Raw genomic sequence first — 25,899 nt, 5'->3', positions numbered from 1 at the left:
CTACAGTTACAATATCCACTAAGTCAAAGTAGTCACAGTCAGAACAGACTACAGTTACAATATCCACTAAGTCAAAGTAGTCACAGTCAGAGCAGACTACAGTTACAATATCCACTAAGTCAAAGTAGTCACAGTCAGAACAGACTACAGTTACAATATCCACTAAGTCAAAGTAGTCACAGTCAGAACAGACTACAGTTACAATATCCACTAAGTCAAAGTAGTCACAGTCAGAGCAGACTACAGTTACAATATCCACTAAGTCAAAGTCGTCACAGTCAGAACAGACTACAGTTACAATATCCACTAAGTCAAAGTAGTCACAGTCAGAACAGACTACAGTTACAATATCCACTAAGTCAAAGTAGTCACAGTCAGAGCAGACTACAGTTACAATATCCACTAAGTCAAAGTCGTCACAGTCAGAACAGACTACAGTTACAATATCCACTAAGTCAAAGTAGTCACAGTCAGAACAGACTACAGTTACAATATCCACTAAGTCAAAGTAGTCACAGTCAGAACAGACTACAGTTACAATATCCACTAAGTCAAAGTAGTCACAGTCAGAACAGACTACAGTTACAATATCCACTAAGTCAAAGTAGTCACAGTCAGAACAGACTACAGTTACAATATCCACTAAGTCAAAGTAGTCACAGTCAGAACAGACTACAGTTACAATAACCACTAAGTCAAAGTCGTCACAGTCAGAACAGACTACAGTTACAATATCCACTAAGTCAAAGTAGTCACAGTCAGAACAGACTACAGTTACAATATCCACTAAGTCAAAGTAGTCACAGTCAGAACAGACTACAGTTACAATATCCACTAAGTCAAAGTAGTCACAGTCAGAGCAGACTACAGTTACAATATCCACTAAGTCAAAGTAGTCACAATAGTGAGGGTACAGTTACAATATCCACTAAGTCAAAGTAGTCACAATAGTGAGGGTACAGTTATTAAAGAGAGTTTAGGAAAAAATACATCCTGTTTACGCGGTGTCTAACAGTACAATATTTACAGTGGTGTCACAAGTCAAAGAACAGTCGGAATAGTACAACAAAGTACAGTCACCCGAGACAAAGTACAACGGTCAGAGTGGTCACAATGGTCAGAGTGGTCACAACGGTCAGAGTGGTCACAATGGTCAGAGTGGTCACAATGGTCAGAGTGGTCACAACGGTCAGAGTGGTCACAATGGTCAGAGTGGTCACAACGGTCAGAGTGGTCACAACGGTCAGAGTGGTCACAATGGTCAGAGTGGTCACAACGGTCAGAGTAGTCACAACGGTCAGAGTAGTCACAATGGTCAGAGTGGTCACAACGGTCAGAGTAGTCACAACGGTCAGAGTGGTCACAACGGTCAGAGTGGTCACAATGGTCAAAGTGGTCACAACGGTCAGAGTAGTCACAACGGTCAGAGTAGTCACAACGGTCAGAGTGGTCACAACGGTCAGAGTGGTCACAATGGTCAAAGTGGTCACAATGGTCAGAGTGGTCACAATGGTCAGAGTGGTCACAACGGTCAGAGTAGTCACAATGGTCAGAGTGGTCACAACGGTCAGAGTGGTCACAATGGTCAGAGTGGTCACAACGGTCAGAGTGGTCACAATGGTCAGAGTGGTCACAATGGTCAGAGTGGTCACAATGGTCAGAGTAGTCACAATGGTCAGAGTGGTCACAATGGTCAGAGTAGTCACACTGAGGCTTTGATTATATAGATGGTGTTAAGTTATATGGTGTTACAGTAGAGTGTTTAAAAAAAGAGTGTGTTAAAATAGACTTAAAGCAGACAGCATTATAATTAAGAAATAAGGCACGAGGAGGTGTGGTATATATCACGGCTAAGCACTGTTCTTACGCACAATGCAACGCAGAGTGCCTGGATACAGCCCTTAGCCGTGGTATATTGGCCATATACCACAAACCCCCGAGGTGCCTTATTGCTATTATAATCAGGTTACCAACGTAATTAGCAGTAAAAAAAAATGGTATATGGTCTGATATACCACTTCTGTCAGCCAATCAGCATCCAGGGCTCGAACCACCCAGTTTATAATGGAGTGTTGATAGCTACGTGTCTAATCTTTGGTTTTGGCGTCAGTTCATAAACTCACACTGTGGCTTTGATTAAATAGATGGTGTTGGAAAAGTGTGTTAAAACACATGGTTTTAAGATAAAGTGTTTTCTAAGAGACTGTTACAACAGAAAGGATCATAATGGAGTGTTGATAGCTACGTGTCTAATCTTTGGTTTTGGCGTCAGTTCATAAACTCACACTGAGGTCTTGATTATCTCTGTCTGGCTTCCTGGAGCTCACTTTCAGACCTGCTGATTGGGTAGCTATAGATCAGGGGTGTGGCATGCTGTGGTAGTGTGGCCTGGGGATTGGCTACGTACAGAAAAAGATCGGATTTTCTTCCCTTCTCCTACCCTTTGCGCTCTCATAAAGACCCATATAAACACTAATTCTATTAGAGCAGTCCAATAAACAGATCGAATAAAATAGAAAATAATAGAATAGAATATTATGGAATAGAATATAATACATATGTGATTGTATTCTATGTTATTTTGGGTTACAAATAATACGTACATAACAAGAAAGATAAGTGTAGAGTATTTTATCCCAGTCCCAGAGGATAGCACATGAACATATTAATGAAAACAATTCTTTCCAAAGTGGTCCTCCTGGGACAGTGAGTGTTTTGAGGTCCAGGAGTGATAGGCTTAATCTGCGTCTGGAAAAGGAGCCCTGGACTGCAGGTCTGTCTGGCCAGAGTCCAGGCAGAACATCCCACGGATGAGTGGTGACCAGGGTTCCGTCCCAAATGGCCCCCTGTTCCGTACATAGTGCACTACTTTTGATCCTAGCCCTAGTTAAAAGTAGTGCACCATGTAGGGAATAGGGGGGCATGTGGGATGGAGCCCTGGAGAACAAGAGAACCCTGACCTCTCAGAGAAGACAATTGCATTACAGTCACATTACATTGGAGAAGGAGCCGTGTCAATCAGTCACAGCCCAGCACTGTGTGTGTATCCAAAATGGCACCCTATACCCTATATAGTGTACCATAGGGCTCTAATTAAAAGTAGTGCACACTACAGTATATAGGGAATAGGTGCCATTTGGGACCCATCCTGTAACAGATCTTAGTACACATCTGTAATGACAGTTGTTTACCTTTATATTATATTAGGGACAACACTTTCTGAGGTTCTAGTTGCAGGCTGTAGCTTTGTAATACCAACACTTATATTGACTATACAACTGGAAGTATGTCATGTCCCCAACATTTTACTAAATGGAAAATGTTTGTTTTTTGCAAGGGTTCATGTGTGCAATATGTGGGCTGTATTTGTAGCCTACATAGACTTTACATGGAGGTTTTATGTTAATTCTACAGAGACGTAATCCCTACACCAGGATTTTTAGCTCCTTATGTTACTAAATACACTGAAAAGAATGTAAACGAAACTTTCAACAATTACAGTTCATTTAAGTAAATCAGTCAATATAAATTCATTATTAGGCCCTAATCTATGTAGTTCATATGACTAGGAATACAGATATGCATTTGTTGGTCACCGATACATTAAAAAAAGTTGGGGCTTGGATCAGAAAACCATTCAGTATCTGGTGTGACCACCATTTTCCTCATGTCCTTCACATAGAGTTGATCAGGCTCTTGATTGTGACCTATGGAATATTGTCCCACTCCTCTTCGATGGCTATGCGAAGTTGTTGGATTTTGACAGAAACTGGAACAAGCTGTCATACACGTCGATTCAGAGCATCCCAAACATGCTCAATTGGTGGTGACATGTCTGGTGAATATGCAGGCCATGGAAGAACTGGGACATTTCAGCTTCCAGGAATTGTGTACAGATCCTTGCGACATGGAGCTGTGCATTATCATGCTGAAACATGAGGTGATTCTATAAAACGTTGTTGTAGGCGGCTTATGGTAGACAAATTAACATTCAATTATCTGGCAACAGCTCTGGTGGACATTCCTGCAGTCAGTATGCCAATTGCACGTTCCCTCAAAAATTGAGACATCTCTGGCATTGCATTGTGTGACAAATTTTAGAGTGTCCTTTTATTGTCCCCAGTACAAGCTCCACCTGTGCAATGTATAATCAGCTACTTGATATGCCACACTTGTCAGGTGGTAGAAGAGAAACGCTCACTAGATTTTTGTGTGTATGGAACATTTCTGGGATCTTTTATTTCAGCACATGAAACATGGGACCAACACTTTACATGTTGTGTTTATATTTTTGTTCAGTGTACATTGAAAAGCACATTGTGAAAGTAACATCTGAAATAATCTCCTAGCTATCACCATATAAAGTAGCACGCCTGTTGAATGCAAAATGGTCTGTTGTTGATGCCAAGCGACCCAGCCCATGTTGTTAGACCTGCTGGCTCACGGTCACAGCCCAGCAGTAAAGGCTAATGCTGATGCTATGTTTCACAGACCATTTCACGTGAGCATTGTGTGTGTGTGTGTGTGTGTGTGTGTGTGTGTGAGAGAGAGAGAGAGAGAGAGAGAGAGAGAGAGAGAGAGAGAGAGAGAGAGAGAGAGAGAGAGAGAGAGAGAGAGAGAGAGAGAGAGAGAGAGTGTATCTGTCTGTGGTCATAAGGCTATGAATGCATAAGTGGTTAAACCCCTGAACTAATGTGGAGCAGCTGCCGACTTAAGCTCCACAACAGTCCCCTCTCACTGGCTGCCTCTCCTGACCAGTGACAGTCAATCACAACCAACATCTCACAGCTGCTCGTTCACAGCTAGCCAATCACATCCAGCAATTCATAGCTACTCACTCACAGCTAGCCGCTCACAAGCCAATCGCTTCCAACCAATCGAATACAGCCACTCCTAGCTAGCTGCTCAGCTTGCCCATCAGATCCAGACCCCCCTCGCCAGCCATTCAAAGGTAGCCAATCATGGGGGGCCTGATTCGGGATTGAGATAAGCGTGCACAATTTGGACCTTCGTGTAAGGCATGCGTTGATGTTGGACAATGGGAGACTTAAGTGAAAACTCAAGATAAGCGCATGGATCTAATATCAGAATACCATCCAGAGAGAGAGGCTTTGGGGTTCATCCCTGTGTTGCTCAGTCAGGCCACCTAATCCCACAGTTCTGGTGTAAATCTGAATTGGCACACTATTCCCTTATTCCCTTAGTATTGCACTACTATTAGCTAAAGCCCTCAGCCCTGTTATTTCAATGATTGTAGTGCTCTACTTCTGCCTTAGAGCCCTATGGCAATAATAAGACCTGATCAACTCTCATAATGTAAATCATAATAATAAATCATAATAATGATAATATGTACAGTATTTCCCCCATACCTTTCTATAATAGCGATCTTTGTGAGCAAGAATAGAAAGCACCAGCCTCTGGGGGCATGGTGTGTAATGGGTCAGAAACAGGACATATCTCAGTCTGCCCCAGTAGAGATACCAGGACTGATCTGGGTCAGGGAGTAATGACGTTACTATATCGAACACATTAAAACCATGCATACTCAGTACTATCTAGACCCAGTCACTGGGTTCAGACCCACTCATTTCACTGAGTCTCTAATTTGAGATTAATAAAATATAGCTAGTTATTTTATCCTGATTAACACAGTGTCAGAGTGTGGCTAGATTGTAATTGTGTATTTACCTCGGGCGAGCAAGAGAGCCGGGCATCCACAGCAGTATGTGGGGACATTGTGTGTTGGAGCATTATGATGTGTATGTGTGTGCGTGGTGTGTGTGTGTGAGGTGGTGTATCAGAGCATTTTAACTACTGAAGTAATTATAGCCTGCCTCCTGCTGTAAAAAGGATGCATATAAATGTGGCCATTGGCTCTATTGACAGTGAGAAATCCATACACACACACATACACACACGCAAGATATGCATTCACGCACATACACATGTATGCAGACATATACACACAACTACACACAACACACACACACACACACACACTTCACCATAAAAGCACTAGCAGAAGATTCTAATGGTGGACAGTCCACTTAAATTGATTTTTGTTGTGATGCATGGACCTCTTACTTTATTTGACCTAAATTAAATCAACCATACTCATTGGTTGTGGATTGTGTGAATCCCATCCTACTCCAGTCTTTGACGGTCCACAGTGAGCCTGTGACGATTTCCCCAGTGTGAAACTGTAGATATTATGGATTTTTATGTGTTGGCTTGCAGGGTTTCACCTCAATTATATCAGACTAATCCTTCTACATGACAAGAGCATTGCTGTTTTCTTGCTTTTTGCAATCCTAATATCTCTGTGTGCTATATTATCTGATGATAAAGTATCTGTGTCCTAGCATGTCTGTGTGCTAGTATCTCTGTGTGCTAGTATATCTGTGTGCTAGTATCTCTGTATGCTAGTATATCTGTGTGCTAGTATATCTGTGTGCGAGTATATCTGTATGCTAGTATCTCTGTGTGCTAGTATCTCTGTGTGCTAGTATCTCTGTGTGCTAGTATATCTGTGTACTAGTATATCTGTGTGATAGTACATCTGTGTGTGCCTGAGTGTCTGTGTGCTAGAGTATCACTGTGCTAAATTATGTCTGTGCGATAGTACATCTATTCTATAGTTCCAATGTGTTATAGTATCTGTGCTAGAATATCTCTGTTATAGTATCTATATGCTACAGTATCTTTCTTCTATGCCTTTACTAACAGTTCCTATTGTTTCTCTATTTTTGCAGAGCAATGCGTCTGGTCCTTTGGAGAGCCAGTGGATTTCACAGTGATTCCCATCCCCCACTCAGATATACAGAGTTGAAGTTTTGACACAAGCTCTTCTAAGTAGGCCTGTCAGAGTTGTGTGTCTGCCTGGGGGTTGACACTCCCTCCTCCCCACTCCCCCACCAACACAACCGCTGGCTCCTTCACTGCTGGCTCCTCAGTCCAAGCAGAACTGCTCCACTGCATCTTTAATAGACATCTCTCAAAGCATTGCCTTCCATGGTTTCTGCCCTGCTCCAGACCCTATCATCTTACATCGTGAAGATTTGCAAAGGAATGTTTACAAAGAAATTGGCGAATCCCACAAAGAAGAAAGAGAGTAGCGACAATAAAGAGCCCAAATTGACCACCACTGATTTGTGTGACCAAGGTAACCTGACGCCGACACTCTCCACCACTCTGAAAACCACAGTGAAAAATATCAGCAAATGCTCTTCGGCACGTAACATCTCTCTTGAATTAGACGACGGAAAGAACAACTGCTCATCTCTCTCACCGACTTTCAGTTACCGTGTAGCGATAGCGAACGGACTCCCGAAAAATGCTCTTCTGCTGAACAATAATGAGAGTATCTTACAGGAGATCCTCTCCATCAATAGCGAATACTCTGACTCCCTGAGCGAGGTCAAACCTGTGCGTAGATTCGATGAGCAGAAATCTCACACCATGCCAGTGAGACGGAACAGGAAGAGCCTCATTAGTCTGGCGCCCTCCGATGGCAGCTCAGAGGGTGAGAGGGTGGAGCGCTCAAGTCTGCACACTCTCCGACTTGGAGCGCTACGCAAGCTGAGGAAATGGAAAAAGAGTCAGGAGTGCGTGTCTTCGGACTCCGAGGTGAGCAACTGGAGGAAGACCCTGGGTATCCGGAGCAAGTCCCTGGACCGGGCTGGGCGGCAGCAGAAGTCGACCTCTGCCTTAGAAGCCGGCTCCAGCTCTACAGGCTGCATCAACCAAACCCAGGATGTGATGGAAATGATCTTTAAGGAGCTGCAGGGCATCAGCCAGATCGAGACAGAGCTTTCAGAGCTCAGGGGACACGTCAATGCCCTGAAGAACTCCATCGACGAGATCTCCTCCAGTGTGGAGGTGGTGCAGACCGAGATAGAACAACTGCGTACTGGCTTTGTCCAGTCCCGGAGAGAGACGCGAGACATCCACGACTACATCAAGCAGGTCAGCCACCAGGCCAACAAGGCCAGTCTGAGGTTCATAAACGTCCCTGAGGAGAAGCTGGAGAAAACTGAGAGTCTCATATATCACATTCTAATGGACAAAATGGGATTTGCTGAAGCACATAAAACACTTAAAATAGAGCTAGCCCATCGGTTAGGGCAACAAAGAGAATGTTCCAATGCAAAACCTAGGCCTATTATTGTAATATTCTCAAACCCCTCAGATAGAGATTTAGTTTTGAAAAAATGCTACAAACTGAAGGGGACTGGTATATCTGTATCCACTGATAGCTTAACGACTCATGATGTGAAGGAAAAGAAAGATAAAGGAGAAATGTCCTCTTCTCAAACCTACGAGAGCATGGACATTAAGGTCTCAGCCAAGGACAAAGCTGAGAGTGATGACTGGGACTCTATGGACAGTGACAAGGAGCTAGACGAACTAAACAAGAACAAATATGCAATGGTGGTGTCTAAGCCTGTTCACAAACATAAAGCAGATAAAAAGAGGCACGGTCACCATGAGCACGGTAGCCGGTCTGCGGATGAGGCAGGCTACTCTGCCTCAGTTCACTACGCTGATGACTCCTATGATGAGTCTGACAAAGCCTCCAAGCCCTACTATGGGGACCTCACCCCCGGCTGGCTATCTCAAAGCGACTACTCCACACCCAAGCTCAGCCGCTCCGAGTCTGACTGCTCCAAGCTCTGCCAGTCCTACTCTGAAGACTTCTCAGAGAGCCAGTACTTCAGCCGGCCCAATGGCAGCTCTCTACTATCCTCCTCAGACCAGGAGCTGTGGCAGAGGAAGCAGGAGGATATGGCGTCATCATGGTATGCCAGCCAGACCCTCAGCCAGGAGAACCCTCCGTACGCTGAGCCCAACGAGGCCGAGACCACAGAGACCATTGACAGTGGGGTGAGCAATGGGCTGGTCTGCATGTCTGGGGATAGGAGCCATTACAGCGGCTCACAGCTGTCTCTGCAGGGAGACCTCTCCCCATGGAAGGACTGGCCTCACCTGGAGCAGGGAGCAGACTCTGGGCTGGACGCTTCCACAGAGCAGAACCTGGTGTCTGAGGTCAGCAGCCCCTTTGACCCAGCTGCCATCCCTGGCTTCCCTGAGAACATCACCAAATGTCAGGAGGTGGACCTGGCATTTGAAGGAGAGGAGACTTTCATGTTGGATATGGTGGAAAGCACCCTGTTGGACACCGCCCCCCTGGAGATCACCAAACAGAAGAGTGCCCGGCTGGGTAGTGCTCCCCCCACTACTCTTTATACAGCCCCTATCATAGCGAAAGAACCTGTTGTAACACCACCTGTCCATAAGCCTACAGCTAAAGAGACTGCTAAAACACTTCCTAAAGAAACTCCTAAAGCAGCTCCTAAAGCTAAAACACCTCCTAAAGAGTTAGCTAAAACTGTTCCTAAAGAGGTTGCTAAAGCTATTCCTAAAGAGATTGCAAAAACTATTCCTATAGAGGTTGCTAAAGCTATTCCTAAAGAGATTGCTAAAACTATTCCTATAGAGGTTGCTAAAATTATTCCTACAGAGGTTGCCAAAACACCTAAAGAGGTTGCTAAAACTATTCCTAAAGAGGTTGCCAAAACACCTAAAGAGGTTGCTAAAACTATTCCTAAAGAGGTTGCTAAAACTATTCCTAAAGAAGTTTCTAACACTATTTATAAAGTGACTTCTAAACCGGCAAAAGAGGTTGCTAAATCAATTGCTGAAGAGGCTGCTAAAACTATTAAACTAAGAGAAACAGCCAAAATGATTCCTAAAGAGAATGTTAAAACACCTCCTAAAGAAATTGTTAAAGCTATTCATACAGAGGCTCCTAAAACACCTCTGAAAGACACTCCCAAAACAAGTCCAAAAGACACTCCCAAAACAAGTCCAAAAGACACTCCCAAAACAAGTCCAAAAGAGACTGTGAAAATACTTCCCAAAGACACTCCTAAAACAAGTCCAAAAGAGGCTGTGAAAACACCTCCCAAAGACTCTTCTAAAACTCGTCCAAAAGAGACACCTAAAATGGTTCCTAAAGGGGCATCTAACACACTTCCTAAAATGGCAGCTAAAGAAGCACCTGAACTATCCACCCAAACATTCCCTGAGCTTGATGTCAAACACAGCTTCCAACCGAGCCAGACCAAGTCATCCACCATGTACCGTAGCCAGAGCGAGATCCGGTCCGAGAATGTTGTAGAGGAGGTGCCCAAGTCCTGGAGCAGCCGTCTCAGTATCGACCTCACCGACAAAGCTCCGTCCTTTAGCTTTGGGTTCGGCTCCACCCTGAAGAAGGCAAAATCAGCCCTGGAGGTGGTGTGGAAGTCAGGCCCTCCACCTAGTGCCACTCCCCCGGAGCCACCCCCAGACTCAGGCTCCTTCATGGGCCGCTTCCGCACACTGTCCACATCCACGGCCAACGACTCCAGCACCACCATTGACTCAGACGTCTACACAGATTCCTTAGTCTACAAGGCTGAAGATGAAGATGAGGCTGCCGCTGGTGACCAGCTGGAGGACAACGAGACCGCCTATGTAGGGGTGATGGAGAAGGTCCTGGCCAACCTGGAGAACCGGTCCAACGCCAACGACACAGAAGAGACAGAGGAGTTTGAGGAGCCCATACTGGATTATGATCCTGATGCCTCTCAGGATTATGTCTCTGAGGACTATGAGGCTACCACCCAGGATTACGAGGACTCTGATGAAGTTGAGGCCACCCAGGAGGCTGCAGTCGTTCTGGAGTATGACTGTAGTCTGGACAGGCAGTACAACGAGGAGTACAGTGAGGATTACGTTGATGATGTCATGACGGGGGACATGGCAGAGGACACAGCAGAGTATGAGGCCATGGTGGAGTATGTCGAGGTGGAGGAGCCTGACGAGGAGGAAGAAGAGGAGGAGGAGGAGGAAGAGGAGTTAATGGAGGACATGGAAGAGGGGGATGAGATGGAGGAGGCCTCCGAAGCGTCTGCGTCGGAGAGGACGGAAAACCTAGAGGATGAGAACAAAAACATTCCGGAGAAGGAGGAGATGCCTGCAGAGGCTCCACCCAAAAAGCGAATCCGTCCCACGTTTAAGGAGGCTGCGCTGAGGGCCTACAGGAAGCAGATGGATGAGCTTCAGCAGCAGATCCTGGCTGGAGGTAGCTACACCTTCTCTTTACTACATTTTACTTCACTTTACTACACTACACTTTACTTCACTTTACTACACTTTACTACACATTAAACCTGATCTGGTTCGCACTGTATAACCAACTGCTATGGTAGTTGTCATGCCAAGTTTGACCATTGGATCTGGAAAGACAGCACAAACAGATCTCGGACCAGGCTGCTACACTTTGTCTTCTCTCTTTACTCATCTTTGGCATAATACCAGTGTAGTGCAGAAAGGGTTACATTATATTACTCAGAGTTTTACTCAGTTCAGGTCATAAGGTTCAAATTATGGTATGTATGTAATAACAAAGTCATGACATTATCTACTGTGGATATCAGTCATACAGTTAACAGTACAGTAGCATGTAAAGTATGCACTATAAAATAGATATGTTTGTGTACTATCTTTTATCCATGACATTTGAACACAGACATGTATCTGAGATGTGGAATGATTGGTGTCAGTTGAACATGTCTTTGGTAGAGAATCCTTGAGGATCAGACTGAGGCCTGTAGTGGAATATGTATGAGCTCCTGGAAACCCCCAGCATCTGTTCCTCCGGTGTTGGGATTTTAGGGAATTTTAGGTTGACTTTGACTGTTTGATTTGCTCCTGGCATCTTCTGGAATTGGTCATTGATTTTGTGCTTGATGCTAATATGAAGGGACGACTGTTTTCTTTGAAGGTGGGCAAGGTTAGTGTCAGGGTTAGAGGTATGTATAACATAATCCTCGTGGTGCAGCACTTTATAGCTGACTTAAACTGATGGATTTTTATTTTAGAATGCAAGGGTCTTTTTTCAGTTGGAGAGTTGATTTTTGTGAGTATGTCTCTTCCTCATGAACATTTTATGGCTCTAAAACGGTACAACACCCATGTTCCAGGGCACAATGAAAATCAGATTAGCTCAGACTCAAAAAACATGGGTTCCATCCATTACCATCGACCATCAGTGATATTTGGGGCGGCAGCGTAGCCTAGTGGTTAGAGCTTTGGACTAGTAACCAGAAGGTTGCGCGTTCAAACCCCCGAGCTGACATGGTACAAATCTGTCGTTCTGCCCCTGAACAGGCAGTTAACCCACTGTTCCCAGGCCGTCATTGAAAATAAGAATGTGTTCTTAACTGACTTGCCTGGTTAAATAAAGATAAAAATTAAATATTCGGACAATGAAAGCAAAAGAACGCACTGTTTCTGACAGCTTAGAAATATTAACTAAAAACTAAACCTCAAATTCCAGTGGTGTGTGTTTACCATGCCTGGAGCCACATTAGCCTTTCTATTTAGTGTACTAGGTCTATTCTCCACATTACCATTGCCATTTAGTGAACTAGGTCTATTCTCCACATTAGCCTTTCTATTTAGTGAACTAGGTCTATTCTCCACATTACCCTTTCCATTTAGTGGACTAGGTCTATTCTCCACATTACCATTGCCATTTAGTGAACTAGGTCTATTCTCCACATTACCATTGCCATTTACATTTACATTACATTTAAGTCATTTAGCAGACGCTCTTATCCAGAGCGACTTACAAATTGGTGCATACACCTTATGACATCCAGTGGAACAGCCACTTTACAATAGTGCATCTAAATCTTTTTAGGGGGGGGGGTGAGAAGGATTACTTACCCTATCCTAGGTATTCCTTGAAGAGGTGGGGTTTCAGGTGTCTCCGGAAGGTGGTGATTGACTCCGCTGTCCTGGCGTCGTGAGGGAGTTTGTTCCACCATTGGGGGCCAGAGCAGCGAACAGTTTTGACTGGGCTGAGCGGGAACTGTACTTCCTCAGTGGTAGGGAGGCGAGCAGGCCAGAGGTGGATGAACGCAGTGCCCTTGTTTGGGTGTAGGGCCTGATCAGAGCCTGGAGGTACTGAGGTGCCGTTCCCCTCACAGCTCCGTAGGCAAGCACCATGGTCTTGTAGCGGATGCGAGCTTCAACTGGAAGCCAGTGGAGAGAGCGGAGGAGCGAGGTGACGTGAGAGAACTTGGGAAGGTTGAACACCAGACGGGCTGCGGCGTTCTGGATGAGTTGTAGGGGTTTAATGGCACAGGCAGGGAGCCCAGCCAACAGTGAGTTGCAGTAATCAAGACGGGAGATGACAAGTGCCTGGATTAGGACCTGCGCCGCTTCCTGTGTGAGGCAGGGTCGTACTCTGCGGATGTTGTAGAGCATGAACCTACAGGAACGGGACACCGCCTTGATGTTAGTTGAGAACGACAGGGTGTTGTCCAGGATCACGCCAAGGTTCTTAGCGCTCTCGGAGGAGGACACAATGGAGTTGTCAACCGTGATGGCGAGATCATGGAACGGGCAGTCCTTCCCCGGGAGGAAGAGGAGCTCCGTCTTGCTGAGGTTCAGCTTGAGGTGGTGATCCGTCATCCACACTGATATGTCTGCCAGACATGCAGAGATGCGATTCGCCACCTGGTCATCAGAAGGGGGAAAGGAGAAGATTAATTGTGTGTCGTCTGCATAGCAATGATAGGAGAGACCATGTGAGGTTATGACAGAGCCAAGTGACTTGGTGTATAGCGAGAATAAGAGAGGGCCTAGAACAGAGCCCTGGGGGACACCAGTGGTGAGAGCGCGTGGTGAGGAGACAGATTCTCGCCACGCCACCTGGTAGGAGCGACCTGTCAGGTAGGACGCAATCCAAGCGTGGGCCGCGCCGGAGATGCCCAACTCGGAGAGGGTGGAGAGGAGGATCTGATGGTTCACAGTATCGAAGGCAGCCGATAGGTCTAGAAGGATGAGAGCAGAGGAGAGAGAGTTAGTGAACTAGGTCTATTCTACACATTACCCTTTCTATTTAGTGTACTAGGTCTATTCTCCACATTACCATTGCCATTTAGTGAACTAGGTCTATTCTCCACATTAGCCTTTCTATTTAGTGAACTAGGTCTATTCTCCACATTACCCTTTCCATTTAGTGGACTAGGTCTATTCTCCACATTACCATTGCCATTTAGTGAACTAGGTCTATTCTACACATTACCCTTTCCATTTAGTGGACTAGGTCTATTCTCCACATTACCCTTTCCATTTAGTGAACTAGGTCTATTCTCCACATTACCATTGCCATTTACATTTACATTACATTTAAGTCATTTAGCAGACGCTCTTATCCAGAGCGACTTACAAATTGGTGCATACACCTTATGACATCCAGTGGAACAGCCACTTTACAATAGTGCATCTAAATCTTTTTAGGGGGGGGGGTGAGAAGGATTACTTACCCTATCCTAGGTATTCCTTGAAGAGGTGGGGTTTCAGGTGTCTCCGGAAGGTGGTGATTGACTCCGCTGTCCTGGCGTCGTGAGGGAGTTTGTTCCACCATTGGGGGGCCAGAGCAGCGAACAGTTTTGACTGGGCTGAGCGGGAACTGTACTTCCTCAGTGGTAGGGAGGCGAGCAGGCCAGAGGTGGATGAACGCAGTGCCCTTGTTTGGGTGTAGGGCCTGATCAGAGCCTGGAGGTACTGAGGTGCCGTTCCCCTCACAGCTCCGTAGGCAAGCACCATGGTCTTGTAGCGGATGCGAGCTTCAACTGGAAGCCAGTGGAGAGAGCGGAGGAGCGAGGTGACGTGAGAGAACGTGGGAAGGTTGAACACCAGACGGGCTGCGGCGTTCTGGATGAGTTGTAGGGGTTTAATGGCACAGGCAGGGAGCCCAGCCAACAGTGAGTTGCAGTAATCAAGACGGGAGATGACAAGTGCCTGGATTAGGACCTGCGCCGCTTCCTGTGTGAGGCAGGGTCGTACTCTGCGGATGTTGTAGAGCATGAACCTACAGGAACGGGACACCGCCTTGATGTTAGTTGAGAACGACAGGGTGTTGTCCAGGATCACGCCAAGGTTCTTAGCGCTCTGGGAGGAGGACACAATGGAGTTGTCAACCGTGATGGCGAGATCATGGAACGGGCAGTCCTTCCCCGGGAGGAAGAGGAGCTCCGTCTTGCTGAGGTTCAGCTTGAGGTGGTGATCCGTCATCCACACTGATATGTTTGCCAGACATGCAGAGATGCGATTCGCCACCTGGTCATCAGAAGGGGGAAAGGAGAAGATTAATTGTGTGTTGTCTGCATAGCAATGATAGGAGAGACCATGTGAGGTTATGACAGAGCCAAGTGACTTGGTGTATAGCGAGAATAAGAGAGGGCCTAGAACAGAGCCCTGGTGGACACCAGTGGTGAGAGCGCGTGGTGAGGAGACAGATTCTCGCCACGCCACCTGGTAGGAGCGACCTGTCAGGTAGGACGCAATCCAAACGTGGGCCGCGCCGGAGATGCCCAACTCGGAGAGGGTGGAGAGGAGGATCTGATGGTTCACAGTATCGAAGGCAGCCGATAGGTCTAGAAGGATGAGAGCAGAGGAGAGAGAGTTAGTGAACTAGGTCTATTCTACACATTACCCTTTCTATTTAGTGTACTAGGTCTATTCTCCACATTACCATTGCCATTTAGTGAACTAGGTCTATTCTCCACATTAGCCTTTCTATTTAGTGAACTAGGTCTATTCTCCACATTACCCTTTCCATTTAGTGGACTAGGTCTATTCTCCACATTACCATTGCCATTTAGTGAAATAGGTCTATTCTACACATTACCCTTTCCATTTAGTGGACTAGGTCTATTCTCCACATTACCCTTTCCATTTAGTGAACTAGGTCTATTCTCCACATTAGCCTTTCCATTTAGTGAACTAGATCTATTCTCCACATTACCCTTTCCATTTAGTGAACTAGGTCTATTCTCCACATTACCCTTTCCATTTAGTGAACTAGGTCTATTCTCCACATTAGCCTTTCCATTTAGTGAACTAGGTCTATTCTCCACATTACCCTTTCCATTTAGTGAACTAGGTCTATTATCTACATTAGCCTTTCCATTTAGTGAATTAGGTCTATTCTAAACATTACCCTTTCCATTTAGTGGACTAGGTCTATTCTCCACATTAGCCTTTCCATTTAGTGAACTAGGTCTATTCTCCACATTACCCTTTCCATTTAGTGAACTAGGTCTATTCTCCACATTACCCTTTCCATTTAGTGAACTAGGTCTATTCTCCACATTACCCTTTCCATTTAGTAAACTAGGTCTATTATTCACATTACCCTTTCCATTTAGTGAACTAGGTCTATTCTCCACATTACCCTTTCCATTTAGTGAACTAGGTCTATTCTCCACATTACCCTTTCCATTTAGTAAACTATGTCTATTATTCACATTACCCTTTCCATTTAGTGAACTAGGTCTATTCTCCACTTTACCCTTTCCATTTAGTGGACTAGGTCTATTCTCCACATTACCCTTTCCATTTAGTGAACTAGGTCTATTCTCCACATTAGCCTTTCCATTTAGTGAACTAGGTCTATTCACCACATTACCCTTTCCATTTAGTGGACTAGGTCTATTCTCCACATTAGCCTTTCCATTTAGTGAACTAGGTCTATTCTCCACATTACCATTGCTATTTAGTGAACTAGGTCTATTCTGTACATTACCCTTTCCATTTAGTGTACTAGGTCTATTCTCCACATTACCCTTTCCATTTAGTGAACTAGGTCTATTCTCCACATTACCCTTTCCATTTAGTGAACTAGGTCTATTCTCCACATTACCCTTTCCATTTAGTGAACTAGGTCTATTCGCCACATTACCCTTTCCATTTAGTGAATTAGGTCTATTCTCCACATTACCCTTTCCATTTAGTGAACTAGGTCTATTCTCCATATTACCCTTTCCATTTAGTGAACTAGGTCTATTCTCCACATTACCCTTTCCATTTAGTGAACTAGGTCTATTCTGCACATTACCCTTTCCATTTAGTGTACTAGGTCTATTCTCCACATTACCCTTTCCATTTAGTGTACTAGGTCTATTCTCCACATTACCCTTTCCATTTAGTGAACTAGGTCTATTCTCCACATTACCCTTTCCATTTAGTGAACTAGGTCTATTCGCCACATTACCCTTTCCATTTAGTGAACTAGGTCTATTCTCCACATTTGCAGAAAAATGCTCATTTTGATTAAAGCGAATATTAGATTTGTTTTGTTACACCTCAAAAAGCATGATTTAATAAATCTGATTAGACTTACTGGAATAATGCTTTTTTCTGCAGCTCAGGTTTGCAGACAAAACCGCAAGCTTAATAAGACAAACATCTGGCCAGAGAAAAATGATTTCTCGGTCTGTATAAGTGGTTATTATTGATTTAGTGAAGCGAACAATGAACTGTTTTAAGTGGAATTGAAGAAAGGTTTTTAAATCAGAGCTATGGCGAGACCAGGGGAATAGCCCGTCTCTTGTTTAAAGTGAACAACTCTTGACCTACATGTGGTAGCGGCTATAGTGCATGGCTACACTCACAGCACAGCACAGCACACACACACACACACACACACACACACACACACACACACACACACACACACACACACACACACACACACACACACACACACACACACACACACACAGTTCAGATATGACTACATGCTGCTGTTGTTGTTATTAATTATTATTTTGTTAAATCTGCTAAATGACTTAAATGTAATGTAAATGTAATTTTGTCATTACTAGTTATTTTGCTATTGTTTATTCTATTGCTATTGCTAAATCTATTTCTATTGGTAATTCAAATTTATTCGACAATTGCTAGACCCTAATCTATTTTTATTTCTACAGCTACGACATTACTGTACATGCATGAATACAGCTTCAGCTACTTACAGCTACAGCTATTGCTACTAACACTGCTATTGTTGGTGTTAGTGTTACAGCTGCCACTACTGTATTGAGATGATAATTTGTGCTCCCAAGGGCATTCTCTAACCAGGTCAGCCTTGCTTAAAATATTTATATGAGTTTTGTATGGTAGTGTTCTGTAGTGTACTGTAGCCTCTTTCTACTACTACTGCTGCCACTGTTGGCTGCGGATGGTTTCTCCTGGGAGAGGCAGAGAAAGACAGAGCTTGGTCCTGGCACACTGTGCCACATTCTATAAGCGTCTATATATAAAAGATGCAAATAAAGTGACATTAAAAAGGAAAGCAGGAGAGGGATTTGTGTTGTTATGTTAATTGTTGTGATGGGGTCCTACTAACTCTGGGTCTAGATTGCTGTTCAAATACCAATACTTGCTCTGTGGCTTTGCCCTGGCTCTAGATCTGTAGTAGAAACAAACTGGCCATAGATCAGACAGGCAAATGCCAGATGGGCTGATCCATCTATAGCCAAGTGGGCCGGTCTAAATTGGGTTTTTATGATTATAATTATTTGGCTAATAATGGGGGCCTCACAGTAAAAACTTGCTGGTATGTTTGGATTTCTGGTCCCAGTCTGTCCCTGGCAGCAGATGTTCCAGTGGTTTAGGCTGTGGGAGGGATAATCAACAGAGATTCTGAGCTGACATGGACCGTCTTCCTCCCTCCTTGAGAATGGCTGTAGTTCTGAGTCTCTCTCACTCCCTTCCTCGAAAAATGGCAGTATAGCTTTGACTCTGTCTTTCTCTCTCACTGGAAATGGCTGAGGCATTGAGTCCGTCTCCCTGCCTCTGTCTGCCACAGCCACAACACAAGAGGAATCATCCCAAATGCAATTGGACTCCTTTAGTGATTGTGTTACATGATGCAGAGAGTTTGAGTGCTGCAGCCTATGGGAAACCACTGATTCTGGGCAGGCCCCACTTGAATTTTTAGTAACTACTGATTTATGGACATATCCACTACTTCTGCCATGTACGACCACTCCACAGATCCTGCAAGCATTCAGACAGACAGGGCGTACTAGTTCATAACTAGCAGTGGCGTAACACAGTTTCTCTGGACCCCATGCAAGATCGGAGTTGCCCGGATCTGGCAATTTATTGACTGTCCAGTATCCAGATTACCCGTCCCCAGAGCTTCCTATACAGTGAATCACTTTTCATAACGTGTTGAGGCCGGCAATTAAGGAGAATGAGAGGCTCAATTAAAGCTGTTGCAGAACTGCTGTATTTGAAGCACCACTCCCCCTGCAGTTTACCTGATGTTGCTATGGCAATCATGCTGTTTTTACTATCCCTGTAACTGTTACTACTGCGGAGAGATTGTTTTCTAAGCTAAAACTCATAAAGACCTACTAAGAAGCATTAGGCTGTCAGTCTGAAGTGAGATTTTGAACACCTGAGTAAGCTCCACTCATTACACTGGCACCGTCGTAGCCTTGACCACAACATTTGTTCACCGATATCCCCTTCTACTTGCAGTAAGTTAAATGCTTTCTTCTCTCCCTCTTTTCTTTCTGTTATTTTCTCTTCCTCTCTCTCACTTCCCTCCTCTCTCTTTCTCTCCCCTCACTCCCTTATCTCTACTCCTCTAGGTCCCCCCTCTCACCCCTCTCTCTGTTACTTTTTCTAATTATTTGTGTGTTGGTATTGAGTCTTCACAGACCCTGGTGGGAAGGGTCAGTAGGCCTACCTGGTTATATTGTCAGCCTGCAGAAGACTATTCCGAAGTGTTGGATTGCACACTTCCCGTCATGGACTCCCTCCAGCCAATTTTTAAACCAATCCAATGCCTTTAAATCTGTGACTGGAATTGTGCGGGTGTGGGATGGAGAATTTGGCCAAAACCTAAGGCTCCTAATGGGAAGCGCTTCAGTACCTGATTATATTACTAGCCTGAAGACGGCTAGCTTCTGGTTATATTGTTAGCCTGAAGACGGCTAGCTTCTGGTTATATTGTTAGCCTGGAGACGGCTAGCTGCTGGTCATTATGTATTGTTACCAGGAAAGCTATCTTCTGATTATATTGTTTGCCTGCCAAAGGCTAGCTGCTAGTCATACTGTATTGTTAGCCTGCAGAAGGCTAGCTGCTGGTCATACTGTATTTTTAGCCTGCATCAAGGCTAGCTGCTGGTCATACTGTATTGTTAGCTTGCATCAAGGCTAGCTGCTGGTCATACTGTATTGTTAGCCTGCATCAAGGCTAGCTGCTGGTCATACTGTAATTTTAGCATGCAGAAGGCTAGCTTCTGGTCATACTGTATTGTTAGCCTGCAGAAGGCTAGCTGCTGGTCATACTGTATTGTTAGCCTGCATCAAGGCTAGCTGCTGGTCATACTGTATTGTTAGCCTGCATCAAGGCTAGCTGCTCGTCATACTGTATTGTTAGCCTGCATCAAGGCAAGCTGCTGGTCATACTTTATTGTTAGCCTGCAGAAGGCTAGCTGCTGGTCATACTGTATTGTTAGCTTGCAGGGGAGGGTCAGTGCTTGTTGATGGTTAGCTTGCAGTCCTTCTAGTTAAACTGTTAGCTCGCAGCAGGCTAGCTGCTTCACTGACTTCGGATCAATGCCCTCTGTTACCATGCTCTGGAGTATTATAGTCTATTTATTCAACTGTGCTACCAAGACCCTATCCACTTTATATTTGTAACACAGTCATACTTAGCATATTCATAATTTATACTGTATATCCTATTGTGTACATATCTGCTTAATTACTATGCATGTTACTTTACTCTAATTACTTGTTATTTTTCAGTGACTTTTGATTGTTATCAATATTGTACTGCAAAGTTGAGGCTAGTATAGTAGCTTCACTGATCTTAACATGGCTGTAGCTCAATTGGTAGAGCATGGCGCTTGTAACGCCAGGGTAGTGGGTTCGATTCCCGGGACCACCCATACGTAGAATGTATGCACACATGACTGTAAGTCGCTTTGGATAAAAGCGTCTGCTAAATGGCATATAGTAAAGAGGTACATTGAGGCCAGTGTTGGGGCTAGCAGGTTGTTTCAAAATGTATTCTATACATGTGCTGAAGAGATCAATGGTAAGCAGACCATGGGGGATAGAACAAGGATGCTGTCATTGGCACCCATTCAAAAAAGATGATTTAACAAAGTGGATATTAGTCAAATCTGTAATGATTTATGTGTTCTAACAGGCCCACAATGTGGTTGATACAATCTGATTTGCATGCTGCATTATATTTCGAAGTTGTCCTTTCAGGTTTAGAAAAAAAATATGCTAAATGCTGACTCTCGTTTCGATAAGCTAGCTATATAGAAATTGGTGGTGGTATTTGCAGTCCTTTTTTATATGTAATGCAGTTGATTGGTGACAATGACATTATTAACATGTAATGGGGTTGACACACACAAACATTGTATGCTAATTTTTACCAACATAGTGTGAAATACTCTTAATTAAACAATAGCTTAAATGTATAGGCTAACTTTGATGGGCGGCAATGAGGACATTTTTTATCTATCCCCCATGAGGGACAGGTGTATGGCGTTTCCATGGCATTTCCATTGTGTTTGAACTCTTTCCTGACCTATAGTTTCCTAGTGTGTTCAGAGTCTGGGGTTTCCTTGTACAGTGATGACAGAGATCTCTCAGTGGCAGCTAGCGCTGACCTGCCTTCTGTAAACAATGCTAGTTCACACAGTGACTGCATCCCAATTGGCACCTATGGGCCCTGACCAAAAGCAGTGCACTATATAGGAAATAGGGTGACAATGGGATGCAACAATGTATCACTTACCTCTCTGTCAATGTTGCTGTAGGACTTAGTCCTAGTATATCACCGAGTGTTGTTTTTCATGCATGGCAGTATTTGATCTTGATTATGCTGACACTTATCAGTGGCAGAACAATAGTGAAGTCATTACACTGCCCTGTACTGTGTAGCGCTATCTCTTTAAGACTACAACATGATCATCAACGGTTCAACACCTAGGACACTCTCCGGTATAGCCCTGTTTATTGAAAGGAAGTTTGTAGTTTATAGAGAGACATAAAAGTTATCATTGGGCTAGCGTACTGCTGTCCACCACTAATCATTTTCTGTCAGTTAAATATGCAGTGCACTGCATTATTAAAAACACTATCATCAACACCATGTCTAACAGAATTTCAGAGTTCACATCTGCTAAATAACTTACAGTATCAGTCAATGTATTAGTGTATTGTATTGTCATTCCTCCATATAATACTGTAATCGGCCTGTGTGTAGCAGGTGTGGAGGAGTCAGGCGCAGGACAGCAGATATGAGTAATGAACGTACTTTACTCAAGAAAATCAAATATATACAACACAATAAACTAGTCCACAATAACGGACCGTATACATACAAACAATCACTCACAAAAAAGCATGGGGGAACAGAGGGTTAAATAATGAACAAGTAATTGGGGGATTGAAACCTGGTGTGTAAAACAAAGACAAAAGAATTGGAAAATTAAAAGTAGATCGGCGATGGCTAGAAGGCCGGTGACGTCGACCGCCGAAAGCCGCCCGAACAAGGAGAGGGACCGACTTCGGCGGAAGTCGTGACAGTACCCCTCGAGTCCAGGATAGCTTCGAACAGCATACGCCAGAGGCCCCCTCGATGTCCTGAAGGGTGTGGAGGAACCTCGAGCACCTCAGACTCCTGGAGTGGACCAGCCCCCACCGGCCTGAGGAGAGACACATGGAATGCGGGATTAATACTGTAAGCTGGGGGAAGCTGTAACCTGTAGCATACCTCGTTCAGTCTCCTCAGGACTTTGAATGGCCCCACAAACAACGGTTTCGGGGCAGGTTTCAGGTCGAGAGCCAGACCCGGTCCCCCGGTGCGAACTCCGTGGCCTCAATGCGGTGGCGGTCGGCGCGCCTTCTGCCGCCTCACGGCCCATTGCAGGTGCACATGAGCAGCGTCCCAGATCTCCTCAGAGAGCTTAAACCATTCATCCACCGCAGTAGCTTCGATTTGGCTCTGATGCCAAGGTGCCAGAACCGGCTCATACCCCAGTACGCACTGGAAGGGGGAGAGGTTAGTGGAGGAGTGGAGGAGTGGCGGAGTGAGTTTTGGGCCATCTCTGCCCAGGGGATGAATGCCGTCCACTCCCCCGGCCGGTCCTGGCAATATGACCGCAGAAACCTACCCACATCCTGGTTTACACTCTCCACCTGCCCATTTCTCTCGGGGTGAAAACCTGAGGTGAGGCTGACCGAGACCCCCAGACGTTCCATGAATGCCCTCCATACTCTGGATGTGAACTGGGGACCCCGATCAGAAACTATGTCCTCAGGCACCTAGTAGTGCCAGAAGACGTGAGTGAACAGGGCCTCCTCAGTCTTTAGGGCTGTAGGGAGACCGGGCAAAGGGAGGAGATGGCAGGACTTAGAAAACCGATCCACATAGATCAGGATCGTAGTGTTGCCCTGTGAGGTAGGAAGATCCATCAGGAAGTCCACCGACAGGTGCGGCCACGGCCATTGTGGAACGGGTAGGGGTTGTAACTTCCCTCTGGGCAGGTGCCTGGAAGCCTTGCACTGGGCGCACACCGAGCAGGGGGAAACATAAACCCTCACATCCTTGGCCAAGGTGGACCACCAGTACTTCCCACTAAGGCAACGCACCGTCCGCCCGATGCCCAGATGACCAGAGGAGGGTGACGTGTGGTCCCAATAGATCAAACGATCGCGGACAGCAGACGGAACGTACAGACGCCCAGCTGGACACTGGGGAGGAGTGGGCTCCGTGCGTAACGCCCGCTCGATGTCCGCGTCCAACTCCCACACCACTGGTGCCACCAGGCAAGAGGCCGGAAGTATGGGAGTGTGATCCATGGACCGCTCCTCTGTGTCATGCATCCGGGACAGTGCATCTGCCTTAGCATTCTGGGAACCTGGTCTGTAGGACAGAGTGAAAACAAAACGGGTAAAGAACATGGCCCACCTTGCCTGGCGCGGGTTCAGTCTCCTCATCGCCCGGATGTACTCCAGATTGAGGTGGTCAGTCCAGATGAGAAAAGGGTGTTTAGCCCCCTCAAGCCAATGTCTCCACGCCTTCAGAGCCTTGACAACAGCTCCCGGTCCCCCACATCATAGTTTTGCTCTGCTGGACTGAGCTTCTTCGAAAAGAAAGCACAGGGGCGGAGCATTGGTGGCGTGTCCGAGCACTGAGAGAGCACGGCTCCTATCCCAGCCTCGGACACATCCACCACCACTATGAATGCCAAAGAGGGATCCAGATGAGTCAGCACGGGAGCCGAGGTAAACAGAGCCTTCAGGTGAACAAATGCCCTGTCCGCCTCAGCCGACCACTGCAGTCATACCGGTCCCCCCTTCAGCAGTGAGGTAATGGGAGCCACTACCTGGCCAAAACCCCGGATAAACCTTTGGTGGTAGTTGGCAAACCCTAGAAACTGCTGCACCTCCTTTACCATGGTGGGAGTAGGCCAATTACGCATGGCTGAAATGCAGTCACTCTCCATCTCCACCCCTGAAATGGAAATGCAGTACCCTAGGAAGGAGACAGACTGTTGGAAGAACAGACATTTCTCAGGTCATGCTCCAACAGTCTATCAAGCTCCCTGCGCACCAGGGACACATGGTCGGCGCTGGTAGCGGAGTATATCAGAATGTTGTCGATATACACCACTACACCCTGCCCGTGCAGGTCTCGGATAATCTCGTCAACAAAGGCCTGGAAGACTGATGGAGCATTCATCAACCCGTACGGCATGATGAGGTACTCATAGTGCCTCGCTTACAACCGGATACACACCAGGTTGTAAGCGCTCCTGAGATCCAGTTTTGTGAAGAAGCGTGCCCAATGTATTGACTCGATCAAACTGGCGATGAGAGTCAGTGGGTAGCTGTACCTCACAGTGATCTGATTGATACCCCGATAGTCAATACGCGGGCACAGACCTCCATCCTTCTTCTTCACAAAAAATAAACTCGAGCAGGCAGGTGAAGTGGCCGAATGTATCCCTGCCCCAGGGATTTGGAGACATATGTTTCCATAGCCGCCGTCTCCTCCTGTGACAGAGGATACACGTGACTCCTGGGAAGTGCTGCGTCTACCAGGAGATTTATCGCACAATCTCCCCGTCGATGGGGTGGTAATTGAATCACCTTCTTCTGACAGAAGGCGAGAGCCAAATCGGCATATTCTGAGGGGATGCGCACGGTGTAGACCTGGTCTGGACTTTCCACCATATTCTCACCGATGGAAACCCCCACACACCTCCCTGAGCATTTTCGTGACCACCCCTTGAGAGCCCTCTGTTGCCACGAAATATTGGGGTCATGTCAGGCCAACCAGGGTAGGCCCAGCACCACGGGAAACGCAGTAGAATCAAAAAGGAAGAGACTGATTCTCTCCTTGTGACCCTCCTGCATAACCATGTCTAGTGGAGCGGTGGCCTCCCTGATCAGCCCTGACCCTAGTTGTCGACTATCTAGGGCGTTAACAGGGAAGGGCACATCTACAGGAACAAGGGGGATCCCTAAACTATGGGCAAAAGAACAGTCAATAAAATTCCCAGCTGCGCCTGAATCTACGAGCACCTTATGCTGGGAATGCGGGGAGAACTCAGGAAATTCAATATACACATACATGTGAGCAACAGAGGGCTCTAGGTGAGTCTGGTGCCGACTCACCTGGGGTGACACAATAGTGCCCTGCCTGCTGCCTCGACTCCCTGAGGAATCCCCCCAGCACCGACCAGCAGTGTGCCCTCTGCGCCACAGATGGTACAGGGAATGGTCCCTCCTCCAGTCGCCCTAAACGCAGCACCTCCCAGCTCCATGGGCGTTGGAGCGGAGGTGCTGGGGGATGGAACTGATAGGCCCCGATCCGGACGTCCGTGGGTAGCCAGAGGTTGTCCAGCCGGATGGACAGGTCCAACAGCTGGTCCAACGTGAGGGTGGTGTCTCGATAGGCCAACTCCTGACGGACGCCCCGCGCAGACGGCACCAGTAGTGATC

At 45.9% G+C, this 25,899-nt stretch overlaps 1 protein-coding gene across 50 annotated transcripts in view; it reads left to right on the top strand.

Annotated features, from left to right (window-relative positions):
• LOC118378325 (protein unc-13 homolog C-like) overlaps window positions 1-25,899 on the top strand; it is a 290,696-nt gene that overhangs the window by 9,313 nt on the left and 255,484 nt on the right. For all 50 annotated transcript variants that reach the window (XM_052516681.1, XM_052516689.1, XM_052516680.1 and 47 more), the window contains exon 2: window positions 6,756-11,128. In XM_052516681.1, the coding sequence (XP_052372641.1) occupies window positions 7,015-11,128 (4,114 nt within the window). In that variant the 5' untranslated portion in view covers window positions 6,756-7,014. The remainder of the gene's footprint in view (window positions 1-6,755; window positions 11,129-25,899) is intronic.

This window comes from Oncorhynchus keta, unplaced genomic scaffold, assembly GCF_023373465.1.
Source record: "Oncorhynchus keta strain PuntledgeMale-10-30-2019 unplaced genomic scaffold, Oket_V2 Un_scaffold_5444_pilon_pilon, whole genome shotgun sequence".
NCBI classification, from domain to species: domain Eukaryota; kingdom Metazoa; phylum Chordata; class Actinopteri; order Salmoniformes; family Salmonidae; genus Oncorhynchus; species Oncorhynchus keta.
The sequence above is the reverse complement of the archived record's forward strand: the minus strand, read 5'-3'. Positions and strand labels throughout refer to the sequence as shown.